At 46.2% G+C, this 19,710-nt stretch overlaps 1 protein-coding gene across 1 annotated transcript in view; it reads left to right on the plus strand.

Moving 5' to 3' along the window:
* The first annotated feature begins 6,043 nt into the window (after window positions 1-6,043).
* LOC119373957 (uncharacterized) overlaps window positions 6,044-19,710 on the plus strand; it is a 319,601-nt gene continuing 305,934 nt past the window's right edge. Inside the window, exon 1 of the mRNA XM_049410772.1 lies at window positions 6,044-6,282. Coding sequence (XP_049266729.1) covers window positions 6,252-6,282 — 31 coding nt within the window. The 5' untranslated portion in view covers window positions 6,044-6,251. The remainder of the gene's footprint in view (window positions 6,283-19,710) is intronic.

The raw sequence follows: 19,710 nt of genomic DNA on the forward strand, positions 1-19,710 counted from the left end.
CGACGCCGACGCTCCGCGCTCGCTGCGTTGCAGATGCGTGCTCTAGTCCCCCCTCTCTCTCTCGCCTCGCGAGGCCGACGCAGGCAGCGTTTGCTAGCCGACTGCTCGCGCTGCACAACCGTTCACTGACCACCCCGTTTATACAGGCACTGGATTTTGACCTCCAATGTAGTGCCTGTGTGAGATTTCTCCCGTGCGTGATTAAACAATAAAAATTCACAGCGTACAAGTATAATAAAGTGAGCTGCAAGTCGCCATGACTCTCATCGACCCTTTAGTATAAACGCGCCCGATCTCACGTCGTTGATGATGTACTGGGCAGAATTCACGGAAAATTCACATATGGCGCGCGTCATTGGTGGAAGGCAATCGTTCGATTTAGTGCGGCGACGTACGCTAGGAGGACCGTTGTAATAAAATCCGCTCGCTGTTGGCGCGCTTTCACTTTCGCTCGGAGTATTCACAGTTTACCGATGATTTCCTCGGGAGCTTCGCCCCACTGATCATCATTCACCCCGTGGTTATGCTGTGGATGTTTGTGGCTGTGGCATAGAATGAAGGCGGTGGTAGCCCAGTGCAAGACAATGTCTAGGTGTCTGCTTGCTGGCCGGGTCATGTCGTCGACAGACTGTCCGTCGATAGAGCCGGTGACATGTCAGAACCTGAAGTCACCTTTTTGCGTTGGTGAGGTATAGGCCGTCGAGGCTGGTAGCCCTGGAAAGTGCTACGCAGACCAACTTGGTGCTTATCGTAACCGCAGACTACCTGGGCGTATGCGGCCCTTTGTGACTTATATATAGTTATAGCGTTTGCTGGCGCAAGGGGAAACTGTGTCATCGTACACGAGATATTTTTCTGGCGTATATCGTGGTTGTTGTGGTTCGCATTACCTCGGACAGCCATTTCAATTTTGTTGAAGGATGTGCGGTAGTGATGTGCTTCGTCCTGGCTGGGACGACAATGCCTACCGGGAACGTTGAAAATTCAAGCCACAATTGCACGAAGTTTCCGTGTTCTTCACGCTGGATGTACCAGAATGTGCCCATGTTTCAATTAATGAGGCCGTCGCTTACGTCGGTGTTCGCCGTGATCACGTACGGCTTGCCGATTGTGAGGCAAATTGAGGCCGGCAAGCCATCCTTGCCGCTTGCGTTCATCTTGGCCACCTTGTTCAGGGCATCCCTTTGTGCCTTGTCGTTCTTATAGCCAGTTGCGTTATCGCATGCGGGATGACATAACACGTTGTCCGCAGCGCTGATGCAATGTGATTTACAGCGGTCGACGTCCGCATTGCTGTAGTAGACAAGACGACGTAGGAAAAGAGGTGAGTGACACCCACGTAAAGAAGCCTAAACAAATTACCTTTGTTGTTTAAAAGAGGCTCACATTATCTTGTGCTGTAAGATTGTTGACAAGTGATTTGTTACAACAGCTACTATTTGTAAGTTGTGTTTTAAGGGCAAAAAGCTTTGCTCCTTACTATGCTTGTTTGGATTTCTTGTTTTGTTGTGAGCCTTCATTATGTCTGTGTAAATCACTTATTGTGTAGGTTTCGAAAAATCTTTTTACAATTCCGTTTTTTCATCATAATATCACTTTCCGCTTTTCAGATGCCATTTTTCATGGCTTCTCACTCTGAGCAGGAGCAACAACATAGCAAGTCACGAGTCATATGCCTCCAGCCGTCACCACTTTTTGATTTATTTGTAATCATAAGGAATAAATATGAAAACATGATGCCGATTTCTGCAGTTTATTTTGCACCATATGACACTATGCACATCACAGTGACACATTTTATTTGGCTATACGTATACAAGCATATAAATAAGGAATACCTCAACTGCTTAATTGGAAATCACAAACCATTTTTTTCGCGCTTTCTAGATTATTCTGCTGGAAAAGTTGTGTTGTTTTCTCGAGTTTTAATAAAATATTGCTAAAATGGAACTATTCTTGTTTTACAGTCGCGTGTCACAACGGCAAGTATTATTAGACTTGCTTAAAATGAATACTTCACTATTTCCAACAGTAGTTGCACAAAAGTAGAGCATGGGTCAATTGAGTAACTTAAAATAGTTGTGGACATATTGAAACAGCGCAAAAGACGTAGGACACGGAAAGACTTGACAATACGAGCGCACGTGTTGTCAAGTCTTTGTGTCCTACGTCTTTTGCGCTGTTTCAGTATGAACGCAAACCAACTAGCCCAACTCTCCCTTTTGCTGCAATAGTTGTGGAGTCGCTTGACGCTTCGGTGTGTGTCATTTGACCCACGTAGGAGCGTTACCCGCAAGAGTCGTCTGACTCCCTCGTAAGTGGTAATGTGATCTTTTGAATAAGAGTCCTTCCACCCTTCCTAGAGGGTCGGGGTACTCTCCTGGAGCGCACCGACTCTGACCCACCAGGAGAGTCACCGTGCCTCTTTAAAGAGAGTCGTATATGTGGCGAGTCAGAACTCTCCGAAAAGATTCACACATACTGTTTTTTCTTAGAGTGCAGAACAAACAGCTCGAAAAACGGTGCCGATGCCTAGAGACCGGATTTTAGGCAAATGCTTATTTTGTGCCTTGCGCTCCTATCGCGCCATTTTGATATATGAGCATGAATTAGAGGTTAAGAAGGGCTTTATAGTGTTTTTATAGTGGCTATATATGCCTTTTTTTGGCGTTCGTGCCTAAATGCTCACAAATGCCTATAAATGCCTATTTTCAAGATTGGCACTTATATGAACGCTATTTAGCCTCAAGTTTCGCTCCCGGGTGCTGTTTGAGACCGTTATTCGTGTTACCACGTAAGATTGACTGTTAGGAACTATGGGGTTTAACCTAGTCCTCTAGTTGAACCAACCAACAACCGCTAGCATCAGTGAGCGGGACACGCCGGCGAGCATTCGCCGCCGCGCTGACATGGCCCGAGTGGTTGGCGAATGCGAAGCCGCGGAGAGCCGTCAGCGGAAAGGAGAGGGAAGAGCAAAAAAAGAAAGAAAAATGTGATGTGCACGCAGCTTTTGTTTTGTAATTTACTTTTTAAGGTGTTCACTGCAGTAGCGTAGCCAGAAATCTTTTTCAGGGGGGGGGGTGTCGTGGGGACAACCGTACTTTATATACGGCCGTGCATGCGTTTGTATTGCGCGTGATATACACACACGCAACTTGAAAAGTTTCGGGGGACGGGAGAAGGTTGACCCCCCCCCCCCCCCCCCCCCCGGACGCCAGTGGTTGACTGCCAGGAGAGAAATTGGCTCTGCGCAATTCGACCCGGCCAAAAGGAGAAATCCCTCGCTTCTGGTCTTTTAGCAATCTGGCTGTCTGCTCCTACTCTGCACTTCTCAGTCATGCCGGAAAGACACCCAGGAGTGTGTTGATTCGACAGTGGACACTACTTACTCTGCAGAGCACGGGAGTGCGAACCGTGCACGACAAAGCACGCTATGTTCAAATTTTGGCGTTTTTGTAACTCGCCGCAAACACGTGGCAAAATTTCCGGAAGGGAGCCGTGGGAGACTTTGCTTGCCTGCGAGGATCGGGAGGTGCAACTAGCACTCCTCGATCAGGCGCGGCGGGCCGCTCAAGTCAGTGGAGCCCTGGAATAGGGGCCCCACCAACCCGCTCGCTGGAACCCCCTGTTTTTTCCTTCCTCAATGAACGTTTTCATATATATCGCGCCATCTTAAGCAATAATATTTTTGTTTTCCCGTCGTAGATAGACATCGCGCACGTCTTCATTTGAAATTATTTGTATTTATGTGAAAATTTATTGTGCCTATATCTACGATTTTGGAAGCCTAAAACATTGTTTTGCCTGCCTATTTTTGGCGCCTAAAACGAGCTTTTTTAGTGCCTAGAAGTGCGGCCTCTAGTGATGCTATTGAAACAGCATCATGTGACGTTGACGCGAGCGCTGCGTTTGACATACATTGTGGCTTGACAGAGTAGAGTGTCACACTCTACACAAAACCTGGCTACTGTTACCTAAGCTAAACACTGCCAAAATAAATAGAAATCATCTTGATGAAGGCAGCGCGAAGCAGCACACAAGAAAGGAAACCAAACACAGACGCAGTACAAGGTATTTGTGTTTCGTTTCCACTCGTCTCTGTTGTTTTGCGTTGCCCTCACGAAAATGTATTACCGAGTTGCCCAGAAATCGAGCCTTCTGATGAAGAAATCGACTTCACGGGGTGCTATTCAGGTCATCGCAAAATTGCGTAGTGTTCTCGAAAGCGCCATCTTATTCTGGAATCCAGTGATTGACTCAAAAGGCAGCCGCATGTTTGCCAATTGGCTGCAAACGTCGACATGACGGTATGCCACTGTGAAGAATAGCCACAGTAGAAGGTGTTTCGACCTACACTCTAAGAAAGCACTGCTTACCTGTTGCGCTTTTTATTGAGTCCTAAATTTCCATACATATCCTAAATTGCCGTACACTCTCTTTGAAGATGCACGTTAACTCTCTTTTGGAGGACATTATACTCTCTTCGGAGAGTCGTGGCAGGCGCCACTCTCCAAAAGAAGAGTTAATGTGTATCTCTAAAGAGGTTTATATATGGGCCAACTGAGGACTCACCGAAGAGTATCAGGTAATCGTTTTTTTCTCTCGCTCAGAATGTATACTGCTGATTACTGTAACGGCGAATTAAAAAAAAAACAAACTGACGAGAACACGAAATGGAAGAAGAAAACACAAACAGGCGCGGACTATCAACTAAAGGTTTAGTCCAAAGAGCAAGACAACATAAAGCACAAGTCAAGATAACATACACAGATTGCATGACAAAGATTGCATGTGACCCTGCATGAAAAGGACTTATCTTGGACTTATTCGAAGGGTGTGCCTTGACTGATGCGTCTTTGATTTTTGTTGATCTGGGTCCTCCTCGCCATTAACTCCTCCCCCTTCCCCTGTCATGCAGTCTACGTATGTTATCTTTACTTGTCCTTTAGCTCGTTATTTAAAAAAAAAAAAAAAAAACCTTCTGGTGATGGCCAGGCCATGTAGGTGTTTCCTTCTGCTGTTTTTTGTACTCTTCCGTATGTTTTCATTTTGCGCTGTTAAACCACGAACCATTACCAACTGGCCCAATTTACGATGCCCCTGTATACTGTTGATTCAGGGTGGTGTTACCAGCTTGCTTACAACGATTACTACAATGTCGCACAAGGACAGACCTCCCAACGTCCTCCTCTCCCGATCTTGGTTGCCGCTGGGTGAATAACTGAGACAAGGCGTGCTGCTGCACCAAATGATGCGAGCGTAGGCCATGCGAGAGGGCAAAACGCGGCGGTGACGGTAGCGCTTTATTTTTTTTGTCCATTTGCACGTTGACCTCGTGCCCAGGCCATCGACGTCTCGTATACTTGTTCTTACACGGACAGAGCATCGTTCTCGCGACGACGCTTCGCCTCGTCGGAGGGTGGGCGACCCACCCGTCTGGCCCAACCCGCATCCCCCAGTACGACGACGCCTCGCGCGTTCTCTAAGCCGCCAGTCGACGCAGACGCTGTTCCACTTTCACCGACCCGTCCGGTGGGCTTTGCAGAAGCCCGTCTCATTTCCTCGCACGAGGAAGCGACGCGCCGGCTTTTTTGAAAGAACCGCTAGCCCAGTCAGGGGGGAGTAAGGAAGGGGGGGGGGGTTCTTTTGCTGCTCCTGCCGTTACACACATCTTGTCCAGGTTGTCCTTTAGCGGAGAATGAAACGAAACAAACAACGTGCTGAGAAAGGCAGAGTAGAGATTGCTCGCTCGGAGGTATAGGCAGCAGCGACCAGAGCCTTTGGGCGTGGAAAGAAGCGTGCGCGTGCTGTTTCAATTTTTTGCGTTTTGGCCCTGCCCAACCAAGGGGGTGCAGCGTGGGGTTGGTGGCCCCGATTGTCTAGTTCTTCTTCTTCTTCTTCTTCTACCCTCGTATAGACTGCCTGAGTAGAAGCTGCCCTCTCGAAAAGAAAATCACTCTCTCCCAATCTTCCTCCTCGTGGTACGGCTCCTCCGATTTGTGTCGTTTATGTTCCTTGTAGGTTATAAAAAGCCGCGCTGGTCGCCCGGCTTACCCTTTCTTTTTCGGCAATCCAGTGTGGTCTTGTTTTCGAGCGTGCTCTGGATTTGCCCAGTATAGGGGAGGTGTTTCGGTGCTGGATATTGGCCGAGTATATCGTCGACGGGCAGCAAGTTTTTAGCGTCGCTTCACCACTCGTTTAGTGGCTTTCACTTCGTCGATCTGCTACTACCGGGACATCAGTATACCAAGATGCTGGCCGTTACGTGTCTTCTTATCGCTGGTGAGTTACTGCACGATGACCGAGTTATGGGCTATACCTGTGGGGAAGTATAAGTTACTCCTCTCTCATTGCCAGATTGTTGAACGTGATTGCCGTCAGCGATCGCTGTTAAGCCTAACCTCACGCTTAAGCCCATCCTTTATATAGTGAGAGTAAGCCGAAATATGTGCGTACTGTTCAGAACCACACATACTTACTTCTGCTCAAATAATTACTATAAAAAGCAAATGGGATTGTGCAGAGCAAATGTGCAGATAGCGGAATCGAATATCAGTCAATGTAATTTTTTTGACGTACCATGCCCCATTAGTCACACACGTAGATTTTATTCGTGGGCGAGTGAATGTTTGCAATTTAGCATTAGTAGCTCGGATATGCCGCCGATAAGGTGGAGCTTGCCTCACACTGAAGCGCCCTTCAAGTGGTCTACGCTCCATGTATAATCTTCTATGTACGCTTGACCCTTGAACAGATACCATGTCGAGTGATCAGAGAAGCCCGCGTTGAAGCTCTAGGCCTACCTGTGGCGCTTATTTAAACATGCGCCTACATAGTACGCATAGCATTAGAAGTTTTGGGCACATCGTTTGTGTCAATTAGGCGATGAGAATTCTGGTCCCAATTTTCAAGTGGAACGTGAAAAACTGCAAAAAGGTCCTATCCATGGTATGGCGCGCCCGCGTCGTCCAGGTCACATAGTCGGCTGAAGCTTTTGCAGCGACCGAATTACAGTAAACAAATAAATATGATGGATTCCGGTGCGAACAGCATATATAGCCCTGATACGGTACACCCATTTCTAAAATAGGTGTGGAAACACAAGGATACTCATTGCGGAGAGTGTGGCTGCTGCGCCAGGCTTCGCCTCTCCTCGGCTTGGTAAACATTTCACTAGCTGTTTAGTCTATAGGCGTACTAATTAAAGGCATGATATTACGATTGTTCAATGTCTGATATAAGAACATAACAATTAGCTTTTTTTTTTCAAGGTTATCACTGTGTTCAACTTATGTTATGATCTGAAAAGGCCCTACTAAAACGACACACAGACTGTGCTCAACATGTGCTCTACAGAACATGGAGAAGTTCAACCAAAATGTGTGCAGCTTGCTTGGCAAGGCGGTGGTGGGTAGCGGGTCATAAAGAGGCGAGAAGAAAAGGTGGGGATGGGGGAGAGGTAGGAGACTCGGATACATGCCCGTTTTTGCTCACTGGGAACGTCGAAGTGCGTTCTTAAGTTTGTCTTTTGGTGGATACCGTCGACCACATAAGAGTGCTCGCACCACACCACGCTCTCTTCAACTGGCACAATCTTCTTACTGGTCATCTTACCTTTGTGTGATACTTTGTTAATTGATTTACTTCGTTGCTTTGCAGCACTGGAGACCACGGAGGGTCAAATTAGGTGAACAGTATAAAGAGTTGGTGTGGCTACATTGTTCATAAGCTAACGCGGAAAACGGGAGCTTTCTATTTTACGTGATGCGTTGCTAGCAAACGATCGTATAGATTCGGACTGTGACAGATGATTCCAAAAACCGCCACTTTCGCGAAGAGCTGTTGTAGCGTAACATGTATCGGATAAGAACGTACAGGGACCGAATGACCGCCTGGAAGCCGCAGGTTGGCCTGCCTGAAGTAGACCACGAGGAGGCAGTGCTGCAAATTGGGTGTCCTCGATACGTATTGATTTATATATTTTTAGAGGAGGCCACGTTGCTTAGCTCAGACCTGTACAAGCTGAGTCACTGCACGAGTGGAGGAAGCCTAAGTCAAGGAACGGCCGCTTAAAAGCGTTACTTCCCCAGAGCTGCAAGATTTTCCTTCACCAAATAAAGTATCTGCTGAGCCAATGCTGTCGCATTATCGCTCCGTGGGCTAAACGACCGCCAGCCATTGGGCGGACCGAGAGGTCATGGGTTCGACTCCTCTTAACGGAAATTTTTCTTATAGTTTTTTCATTGCCATTTGATGGCGTTCATTTTGCTGACGTATTTTCGTGACGGAAATACGTTATGAAAGTCTTGGTGGGCCCCGGCATAAAACACTTTCGTGTTAAAAAGAAGGTGCATGGCTTAGTTGTAAGAGGGTGTTTTAAGCTGGGCAGCAAAATCAGTTGTATAGCAGATGCTGTGATATAGCCTACAGGAGCAAATTCGTGGTTAAAGGCAAACTAAGCTTACCCTGGCTGGCTTGGGCAATTGATTTAGACTTTGTTTTCATATGTAAGCTTACTGTGCCGTCTATAAAAGAGCTGCTTCGTCATAAATAGGCCATATTTTTTACAACGCGCCCTTTACTGAAGCAAAGTTTGAGATTGGGCTAGTCGGTAATCCATCTTCAACAACCAGCGCACAACGAACAAAGGACAAGAAAGGGAACATAAACATAGGCGCCCTTTACAGCGTTTATTGCGTACTTTTTTAGGCTTGGCGGCAGGCAGAAAGTGTCAGAGGGTTCAAATCTGCCCAGGCACGTAGCCAGAATTTTTTTCGGAGGGGGGGGGGGGGGCAAGGCCTAATTATTCGAAAGAAGGTTTTTTCATGGCAAAAAGAAAAAAAGTTGCCCGAGAATATAAAAGGCTGGAGGAATTACGGGGGGGGGGGGGGGGCCCCTCCCTTGCCTACGTGCCTGAATGTGCCTTCTCAGTAACACCTTAGGATACTGCTTTCATGCAGCCAACTGAACCAGAATGTGAGGTAAAATTTTCTTGAAGCTCATAAGTTTCCAACTTGAATCCATTAAATAACATGGCAAAACAAAACGATAAAGCCTAAGAGAAACGTTAACTTAAGCCTGAAACAGTGAGTGTGTCAAGTACAAAAGGTTCTATTTTTGCTCTCTTTTGGTGCCAAAGTCCAAAGCTTTCCAACTGGGTAGTCGAAAGAATCACACGAAATTTCAGAAAAGCTTTCTTCAATCGAGCTTGTTTCATTGTGCCTGCAGAGAACGTTGATGATAAATGAATTATTTCAAGGTACTCATCCTGCTCTCCGTAAGATGAAAAGGAAAGCGCATATCTCGGGCTGATTTCCACAGCGTCGCTTTATCGGAACGGCAGAGCAGGAATTTTTATTTGAACACTCATGAAATTCTTCGAGCCTTTTCTCTCTATCATCGCTTATTAACTCACAGGAATGATGAACGGTTTAAGGTGTGAGTCCGATCCTCAAGAGCAAGAGCGCGAACGCATAAGGGCTTCAATGGCTCTCAGAATTTTTTTTCTTGGTTATCGAAACAAGGGGATGCTGCTGTTACACATACCACCAAATCCCGCCCGCCTTGTTATGGCTCGTAATATGAACGACCTTTTGAGAAACAGTTTAGGTGACAGTCCTTACTGGTTTCTTTTTCATACCTCACAATAAAGAAAGAAAGTCCTTACTGGTTCCTCGCCACACTTTTGTGTCGACTTCGTGTATTGGGACGGCGTTTTTTCCTAACAGTGAACGGCTCGGTTACCTAGAGCACTGCATGTAACACTTGAGCGGTTATACAAGTTGTGCAGATAATTGCTCATGTTACCGGCCTGATCAATTCTTAGTGGCGATAGAAATTAAACTGTCTCGTTTTTCATAAAACCTCGCTTCACTTCTTTTCCCTTCGCATTTTACATCCCTGAACTAACATTTTTATGGCCTTCAAAATACAGTTTTAACCTATCCGCGGGCTGCATTATCTGCTTCAGTTTTAGGAGCACATTTTTTGCCTCCTAAGGCTGCAGAACGCCAGGCCTGGGCTATATAGGGTCGGTGATCGATCTCCTCGAAGCCACAAACTTTTTGCGTGCCAGTGGCCTATTGAATAGGCTTTAGTACTCCCTCTCTACAGCTTCCTTTTGTTTATATTTTTTTTTATCGCGCGCCTGCTCTTCTTTCCGCTTTCCTTTCTATCTTTCTTTCCCTTTTCCCTTAGTGTAAGGTAGCAAAGCGGATGCTACAATTCTGGTTGACCTCGCTGCCTTTCTTCGCCTTTTATTATCTCTCTCTCTCTAGAGTGACTGTTGGGCGAGTTGGTCAGCATCTTAGCAGACTTAGCGAAAGAAACAGCAACAAATTAAGGACCACACGGACACAGCGATTTTTTTTTCTTTTTGCGCTAAAGTCTACTAAGAAAACCTTCACTGTAGCCTTCGCAATGCTCGCCGTGTGTACTGGAGAGTTGTCGTCAAGAAGGCGGACGCCAGATAAAAATGCATTACGTCGCCTCGTTATCGTATCATGCAGTTTCACTCAAACACGGGCGCCGAGTTGAAATGGAAAGTCATACGCAGGCCTTCTAATAGATGGCGCTATATGCCTGAGCGGCTAGAGTGCCTAGAGGCGGCCGTTTGTGAAATCCCGAGAGTTTTATATGTCGAGCCGGAAACATGTGGAATGGTCGTACACCAGCGCAAAAATTCGCCATGTTGTTTTCTGTTGCGTGCTTTCTGTGTAGCAAAAACGGCACGTACGAGGAAAAAAAAAAACAAAAAAAAAAAAAAAAAAAAACAGGGGCATGCTTGATATTTCGCATCTTGTTTCGTGTGTGGGCAGCTTGTGGCTCATGTGAAACACTTGAGCATTATAACACACTGTCCCGCGTTTGCTACGCAGCGGGCTTTGCTGATTAAGGAATATAAATTCCTCGGACTTAAATGCGCGACCATCGACGATTACCTCTTTCCGAGAGGTTGTGTATCTCGACGCGACCAGGCCCATCGAGCTCTGCTGACCTTATGGACAAACAGATGGCCACCAGTCTATAAGCGTTCCTTTTTTTTTTGTGGTGTGTGTGTGTTTACCTATTTTTGTCCAAGTCTTCGTCAATTTTTTTTCTTCACTTTCCTATCTCCTTTCCTCTTTTTCTCCTCCTAACTTCCTTTCCTCTGTCTCTTCCCTCCTCCCGAAAGAGCAGGCAGGCGTTGTCCCTCTTGGTGGCAGTTGCCAGCTTGCTCTCTCCCTCTTTTCTATGTGTCCTGTGCTTGTATGTGTACAAATCAAATAAATAAATAAATTTGTTTCGGAGAAAAAAAACATTTATTTCTGACAGTTACTGGAGTCCCGTTCATTGTCATTTTTCTTAAGTTAGACACGTTACCTGATTACTTTATAGCTGTAAAATATTTTTATGCGCATACTATAGATTAATTCGTAAAAGTCTTAGCAGTAATGTTAATACCTCTACATAGACGCATCCACTGCCTCATGGTTCCCCGTTTCGTATATAAGGAATGTTAAGAGAGCACCGTTGTGGCCCTATGCTTGTCGTAGACGCTGTCGCGTGGTTTCCCTTTAGAACATCGATTCTCGTGGCTCCGGTGAGATTAAACCCCGGTCACCCCCTTGCTGACATGACCTCTTCTAGACACAGCGGACAGTTCTGTATTCCGTAACACAAAAAATCTTTCTAACGGTAACAATAACTGACGAATGGGAGGGTTACGTTTAGTACTGAAGGTTATTATGAATACACCAACGTGGTAAAATCGTACAACTTCATGTTATCAGACTTGTTTAAATAACGAATAATGACGCGGCAGAACCTGGAGGAAGTTAAATGATGTTGCGCCCATGGCACCCACGCTTTATGGGGGCGAAATGCAACACCAGTATACATAGATTTAGGTTCACGCTGAAGAACACCACAATGTTAAAATTAATCTTGGTTATCACGCCATGGTGTGGCACATAAGCGTACCTTGGTTTTGGCGAGCAAAACCCTTGAACTTAGTTTAATATTTATTTCAGTAGTTGGATTCAAATTTGCTTCTTTTCTTACAACTATAGCCCTAAACGGACGGACACGGTGAATAAGCTCTAAGAGCGCTTCATCGTTGCGATTTAGTTACACGGTGTGGTTATGCAGTATAGTAATATACTGGTAACTTAATTTCTCACGCCTGTCGGTCTTTTCTCTTGCACCGTCGTCGCCACTGCCAGGTTATCCTTGTCTGGCCACTCTCGCACCTTTATCTTCACCTTCGCCCCTGTGGGGCGAAGAAAAACACAAATTTCGCCCAAAATACTAACACTGGCGACCAAGCTCGCGTTACGGGGTAGAAGCGTTTACAGTATACGTATAGGATACGCTGGCTTGCCCCACGCCGCAAATATTTAGGTTTAATGGGCAAGAGTGAAACGTTGGCGAGAACAAACGAAATTATCCCGTTGGGCGCCGTTTTATGACAAACACACACGGGGAGAGGAAAACGGATGACACGATAAGTGCACGAAACAAATTTTAGAGGTATTTATGGTTAAACACTCGCGTTAGATATCTTGGTTTCCACATTCTTGAGGGCCATAATTAATGTAGTTTTCAACTGCGACGTGTTTATTGGTAGGTATAATTTAAAGGCGTGGTCGTGGCGAGAAGTATTTGTTTTAAAAGTTTTAAGGGGTAAACCATCACCCTCAAAGGCGCAGAATTATTTCACTGTGATACACATAATGTGGCGCTGTGTGATTGGAAGAAACACTCCCGCCCCAACCAGACGTCTATGCACACGTCTTATATACGGGTTGTGAAGAGACTTAGCCAATATGTGCCAGTTCCAGACCACTAAATCTAAACGTCCAGGCGTATTGCGTTGAAAGAAAAGTCATGGACAGCATGAAAAAAAAAAAGACCGTTTTCCTCAGAATTGGACTGAAGAGATTGTATTTCGGCAGGTGCGCAGTGGTTCGCAAGGAAGTGTCGGGCATTCTTTAACTTTCCTGTGAAAGACATGCCTTACGTAAGAGATAATGAACTATGGTACATGAAAAAGGCGCTACGGTGGGCGAATTACCGAACAGTGGTGCGAGGATAACAACGCCTGTACCACATCATTAACGACACGTGGCTTAGGCAGATTGCATAGGCTTTCGCGCCGCAGACAGCTCTGAGAGCCGTGGTGTCTTCTCGCGTATTTCGAAGCAACGCATTAGGAATACTGTGAGGACGAAGAAAACGGTGTGCACAGTGAAGGCATGCTTGAAAAGATATATGTGGCCGCATCTCGGCCCTGCTGGCGTAGTACTAAATACGCCTCAGAATTCTGGCTATTTGAGTCTGTAGGTTCGGCATCAGTAAATTTTGGCGCAATTGCAAACGCGCGCTTAATGAGTTCGACGAGCGACAAACGAGTATAAATGAGTTCACCCAGGAGGAATTTAATGTTAAACGCTAAATTATAAGGTCTTATGTGCTCAAACCATAATAAGATTATGAGGTTCGACTTAATGCGTGACTCCGAATTAAGTTTGGCTAAGCTTAATTTAAGCCCACGGGTGACGTATTTTACACCATCGAAAGGCAGCCACAGTGGCCCGCAAAAAAACTAACTTCCTCGCGATCAGCAGAGCAGCACCACAGCCGCTCAGCTGCTAGCAGGCAATACAGGATGAAATCTCTGAAGTCCGGCAACCTTTCGCGCGGTGTGCGCAATTAGGGATTAGTGTCAACCAATCGAACTACATTGTTTGTCAGAATTTTTGTGCTGGGTGTCGGGAACAACTGCACCGCCGAAGCGCTTCGAGGTTTGTCCTAAATGGCTGTCAGTGGGAACGTGGGTCACCTGAGAGCAGAAGTAGTTTGCGGAAGTAAATTGGCGGTATATTTGACCTCCGGCAAATAGAAATGGTCAGGTGGGTTTCTCGGTTTTCCCCGCGGAAACTTAGACCGATTTCGGCCTCTTATCGTGGCCTTATCTTGCCGGCTAGTTCGTTCCTGAATATTTGCCCTGAGCGCGTATGCGCCTTTTGAAGAGTGCGGTTGTCTAAGATAAACAGAATAGACAAATTACAGAATTAGGGACTCCAGGGCTCCGGTTGCAGAGTTCTGGTTGGTTCGTGACATTTTATTAGGACGAGAACCTTAGATGCCTCATCGAACCGCGAACACTTGGCTCGAAGACCAACTCTCGATCCTGTAGTAAGGGTATTCTTCGGGCCGCATTAAGGCGAAAGCTTAGATGCCTCATCGAACGCGAAAACTTGATTCCAGAATAATCTCTCGAGCCTATAGTCTCGGTGTTTCTGGAGTCGCGCACCAGAGAGTTCGCTCATCGAATGCATTCCTGATGGAAGTCTGTAGGTCATCTCCTATTGCTACCATCCACTATTGCTTCCATCCGCTATAGGTCATCTCCATCTGCTAGGCTATACGCGTTGGCCGGTGAATGTTATCGCGCAATAACATTAGTATACAGGACTCGAGTTTCTGAAGACGCTTCAAGTGGGCTGTAGGCCGTATTACTGGTGTTTTCCTTCTGCAACTATACGATGGAGGAGCAAACAAGCGGGGAAAACAACAAGCGATATAGGGAAGTGACGCAACAGCGGTGTTGTTGTTCGTCTTGTTTTCATGGCCTTGATACGATAGAACATTACGCTCCCAGTTGGACGATAAGGAAAATTACCGCTCTCAAAACTAGTATTTAGTCTGCTGCAAGGAAACGTCTGTGTATTGTTTTTGGTTAGAATATCCGGCGTTGGAACAACGCAATTCTGACCAGTCGGTGTAAAATATAAAGCAAGCCATTAAAGTCCAATTTTGAGGTCTCGCGTGCCGTAAGCACAATGTCGTTAAGAAACACGCCGTAGTGAGGGACTCCGCGTTATCTTTGACCTCCGGAGGTTTTTCTTTACCGTGAACACAAATCTGAGTGCATTCGCGGTTTCGCCTTTCTCCCCTTTAAATGCGGCCGCTGTGGGCGGTAATCGAACCCGCATCTTGAAGCTGAGCAACAACACGCCTAAGCCACTAATCCACCACGGCGAGTCTGGGCGTTCCTGTTGATGAAGTGATGTTAATGACAGTCATTGCTGCTGTATTTCGATTAGACTCGTTTTGCTTGTAGAGATGCGGTCAAAAGACGCGGCATTTGTTCGGACTTTTTCACGGTTGGCACATAGATGGCACCGCAACCACTCGTCGCTGAGCTCCCCCTTGGAAGCCGCGTTGCCAGCATCAGCATTACCTAATTAATTATGAATTAATTGATTTTGCAACTTGTTTCTTTTTTAAGGGAACAGAAAATACAGCAAATGCCTAAGAAGCCTGACAAAAGGCCTTTGCTCCAAATACGGTGCGGTACTCAGGCCATCACACGCAATTTGTAAAAAAAGAAAAAAAAAAGGAATGTGAAAGAAAGAAAAGGGATATGTACAAAAATAATCTAATGCGTATCATGATTAAATATTAGTAGACATACACTGTACCGCACTTGTAACATGACGGATGTAATACACTAGATATGAGTGCTCATCGCACATACATAAAACAAGCAAGGAAATATACACGAGGCATGGTTGGCGAGAAAGGACAAGTTTAGAAATAGTAGCAGGAAATAGCATTTAGCCAGTAAAGACTCATGGGATACAAGATAAGCAAAATGGCAACGCGGCCTGTGGTCGTTCATACTGAACAGCGGTACCCCATTCTACTCATGAGAGCTGTCGCGGGTCGCATTGACACTGAGACGCGAAAATTGTTTTCCGAACAGAAGAATCTACGATGTGCCGCTTCTTACAGGGAAAGCTGTTATGAGATCACAACAACAGTGCCGTAGTTGTCTGCCGCCGCCGCCTCCGGTGTCCGTAACCGCTATCGCGCGAAACAAGAAAAAAAATGAAATGAGATAAAAAATATCCAGGACCGGATGGGATTCAAAACCCGGGTACTCTGCATGGCAGTCGAGTATCTAACAGTGCCATGCGGTGCTTGAAGCAAGCTTGCAAAAATACCCTATACATGCGTCATGTCGGGCAGGACTCTCGTTAACTATGTAATACAGCGCGGCAGAAGAGTAAAATAACAGCCAGGCGTCACACAATCTGACTGCGCAACGAGTGTGTTGTTTAAAGCTTCCCACCACTACAAGGCGCTCAGCCATAATTCCTTTTCGTCATCAGCCACACGCAGCATGAAAAAATGCACATGATGCCTTAAAGATGTGTACCGGTTACTCGCCTATCCGCGCAAAGAATGCACAATGAGTGCTTCTGTATGCACCAGCGCTGGTCTGGAGATATCTCCCCTGTGCCATTTGTTCAGAAATCGAATCAATAGAGCATTTTTTTTATCGTGTGGCCGCTACATATTACAAAGAAAAAGGCTTCTTGAAGCTCCATGTGCTAAGCTGGGGACAATCTTAACATGGACGCTATCTCGAAGGTGCTTCTGTTTGGGGCGTCAGCCACAGGAAGGTTTTTGATGCTGTTAGTGCTTTCCTTCGGAAACAAAACGAATGCGTTTTTAAATTCCTAATTGCAAACGTGTTACGGTAGTTGCAATGAATCAATAAAGAAAAAAATAATTAAAAGAATAAGACGTTCGGTAACACATTAATTTCATTATCTAATTTCTAGGTAGGATGCGAAGTCTGGGCTGAATGTACAAATAATTATTGCACTCGTTGTGTTTTATGTTTGCTTGCTTTTTGTGTGTAATCATTAGTTGTAAGTTTAAAAATGCATATCTACAATTCTTGGCCAATCCCCCAGCAGTGTGGGTAGAGCCATGTGTAGAGGAACATCATCATCATCATCATCATCATCATCATGCGTGCTTCCCTACTTCACGAAATTACGATTTACGGCGTAGTGGATACCTGTCCTGTGTGCTTGTATTAATTGCCCCAGGAGAGTTTAGAACGGGCTCTAGAAAGGCCGCTCTTCCGCTTTCGCTCTGACTGTGCTCAGCGCTCCGTGCAGGCCTGGCGTTTTTTTACGGACCACGGGAGCCGTCCGCTTTGCTTGTGCAGACCAACAGTAACGGTCGTTTATATCTCTCCAATACACCAAATTTCCGCGTTTTCACTTGGCACGCAGGGAAGAAAAGAATCTTTAGGCGAGCCAAGCACGCTCTCTTGCGACAATGGAGGTAATGCTAGCGGCTTCCTGGAAGTTGCATTTTTTCCTCATTGTTCCGAGCAACGGGTATAGATGCAGCCGGTACAAAGAGATCGTTTCGTTGGAGTACGCAGGTTTTGGAAAGTGGCCAGCAAAACGAACTGCGCCCAGCGACCGTCAGAACCGGCGTTCTGAAAAACAAGTGTAACATTAGGTTGCGTGTCTCTATGCGGTCGGTTTGGTTCGTGTGAACTCTTTTCTGTGATAATAAATCACTCATTTGAAGAAACTAAGTTCTTACTAATATCCCTACACCAGGGATCTCCCCATAAATGTTTTAGGTGTGGACATTTTGAAGCGGGTGGGAGGGAGAAGGGCGATATTAAGATGAATAATTTCAAGTTTTCAATCTTCCCGTTTTGGACACACGTCCGCACTTTATTTCTGTTCGCGCATTCCTGGCATCAATGACGCACATAAAAACGAAAGCAAGGGAGCTTTTGTTCAAGCTCTGGCTCTAATTTGGCGACCTTAATGCCACAAGGCCACCTGTTCAGACTTCTTTTTCATAACGAGGGGGCGGGAAGCACGGATCGCTGGCGTTGCGCGCCCACAGTTGCTATTTAGCTTACTCAGGCGCGCATTTCATAATAATATATATAATAATATTACTGTTGAGGTTTAACCAGAACCGTATAGGTTTAACGCCCCAAACTAGGATTTGATTATGAGAGACGCCGCCGTGGAAGGCTCCGGAAATTTTGACCACCTGAGGTTCATTTAACGTGCACCTAAATCTACGTACACGGGCCTCTAGCATTTTCGCCTCCATCGAAAATGCGGCCGGGATTCGAGCCCGCGAACCCGGGTCAGCAGTCGAACACCTTAACCGCTAGACCACCCGGCGGGCTCCGGCGCGCTTTTCAATGTGGTCAATAGAAGGGGTGGGCGGTGAAGCGCAGCGGTGGGTGGCATTTTCAACGCCGCCCACCGTGTGGAGAACCTGCCCTACACTCTTAGTGTATGAGGGGGTCGTTCGTTCAATGCTGTTCGATGAAAAAAAAATATGCCATGCAGAATCTCCTTTGATAGTTGCGTAAGTGATGCGCGAGCGTAGTGTTTTCATTGCTGCAAACCCCACTCCTGGAACAATGTTGTCAAGGGGCATTGGCACAGTTTTTTTCTGTCTTATGTCTAGCGTTCATCTGCGTCTAGAGCGGCCACTCTGAAGGCCCATTCTGCAACCACCGAAACACGTGTATGACGCAAGGTTTCCTAGCTTCATGAACATTGTGGCAGAAGAGCGCGGAAAATGGGACACTAAACACAGAGGACACAGCACTCTGTCCTGTGTGTTCACTGCCCTGTTTTAAGGGCGAAGCTCCTTATAGCGGCACCCGTTCGTCCCGTAGTAGTGTGAACCAGTCTAAAAATCACAGCATATCCACGGAGTGAATGATGATGAGTGGGCGAAGCTGCGGAGGTTCATCGGTAAACCGTGAATCTTCCGTGAATTCTGCCCAGTACATCATCACCGACGTGAGATCGGGCGCGTTTATACTAAAGGTTCGATGAGTTATGACGACTTGCAGCTCACTTTAATTTTACATGTACGCTGTGAATTTTCATTGTTTAGAAAACCATTGCTTTAGAAAACACCTTGCGTCTTTCGTTAAGCAGCTGGCGTCTTTTTCGTTTTGCTTTAGAAACATGGCGTTCTTTCGTTTTGTTTTTACAAAACATCTGGCGTCTTTCGTTGGTTTATTTCATCAATCAACGGCGTTTTGAACAAAATTTTTATTGTTTAATCACGCACAGGAGAAATCTCACCAGGCACTACTTGGAGGTAAACAATGGCTGCTAATGGGAATGAGAGACAGAAGAAGTCGGCTTTTAGCTAACATTACACTTCTACAGAGACAGAAGAATTCGGCTTTTAGTTAACGCGCACGCTGCGAATTTTTATTGTTCAACAACGCACAGGAAATCTCCCACCGGCACCACCTTGGAGGTCAAAGGGTAAGACTTGTTACTCACTACTACGAGCACGACGAGGGACGAAAGGGTGCCGCCTTAAGGAGCTTCGCCCCTAAAACGGAGGGGGGCGTGCACACATGAGGCTCCCTAAAGACAATGCGCTGCGACAGTACGTGATAGGTATCCCTCTCCTCTTTTACGCTGCCCCCTCTTTCTCCTCCTACGCCCCCCCCCCCTCCCTATCTTGCCTCGCGGCGCAGCGGCGCCGACGCAGGCAGCGTCGCGAGGCAGCGTCGCGGCAGCGTCTTGATTGAAAAAACCGACCTCTCGCGCTGCACAACAGTTCACTGACCACCCCGTATATATAGGCACTGCATTTGACCTCAAGTTAGTGCGTGTGTGCGATTCTCCTGTGCGTGATAAACAATGAAACTTCACAGCGTACATGTAAAATTAAAATGAGTGCAAGTCGTCATAACTGTAATCGAACCTTTAGTATAAACGCGCCCGATCTCACGTCGGTGATGATGTACTGGGCAGAATTCACGGAAGATTCACGGTTACCGATGACCCTCCGCAGCTTCGCCCACTCATCATCATTCAATCCGTGGTTTTGCTGATTTTTTTTTTTGCG

This window comes from Rhipicephalus sanguineus, chromosome 11, assembly GCF_013339695.2.
Source record: "Rhipicephalus sanguineus isolate Rsan-2018 chromosome 11, BIME_Rsan_1.4, whole genome shotgun sequence".
NCBI classification, from domain to species: domain Eukaryota; kingdom Metazoa; phylum Arthropoda; class Arachnida; order Ixodida; family Ixodidae; genus Rhipicephalus; species Rhipicephalus sanguineus.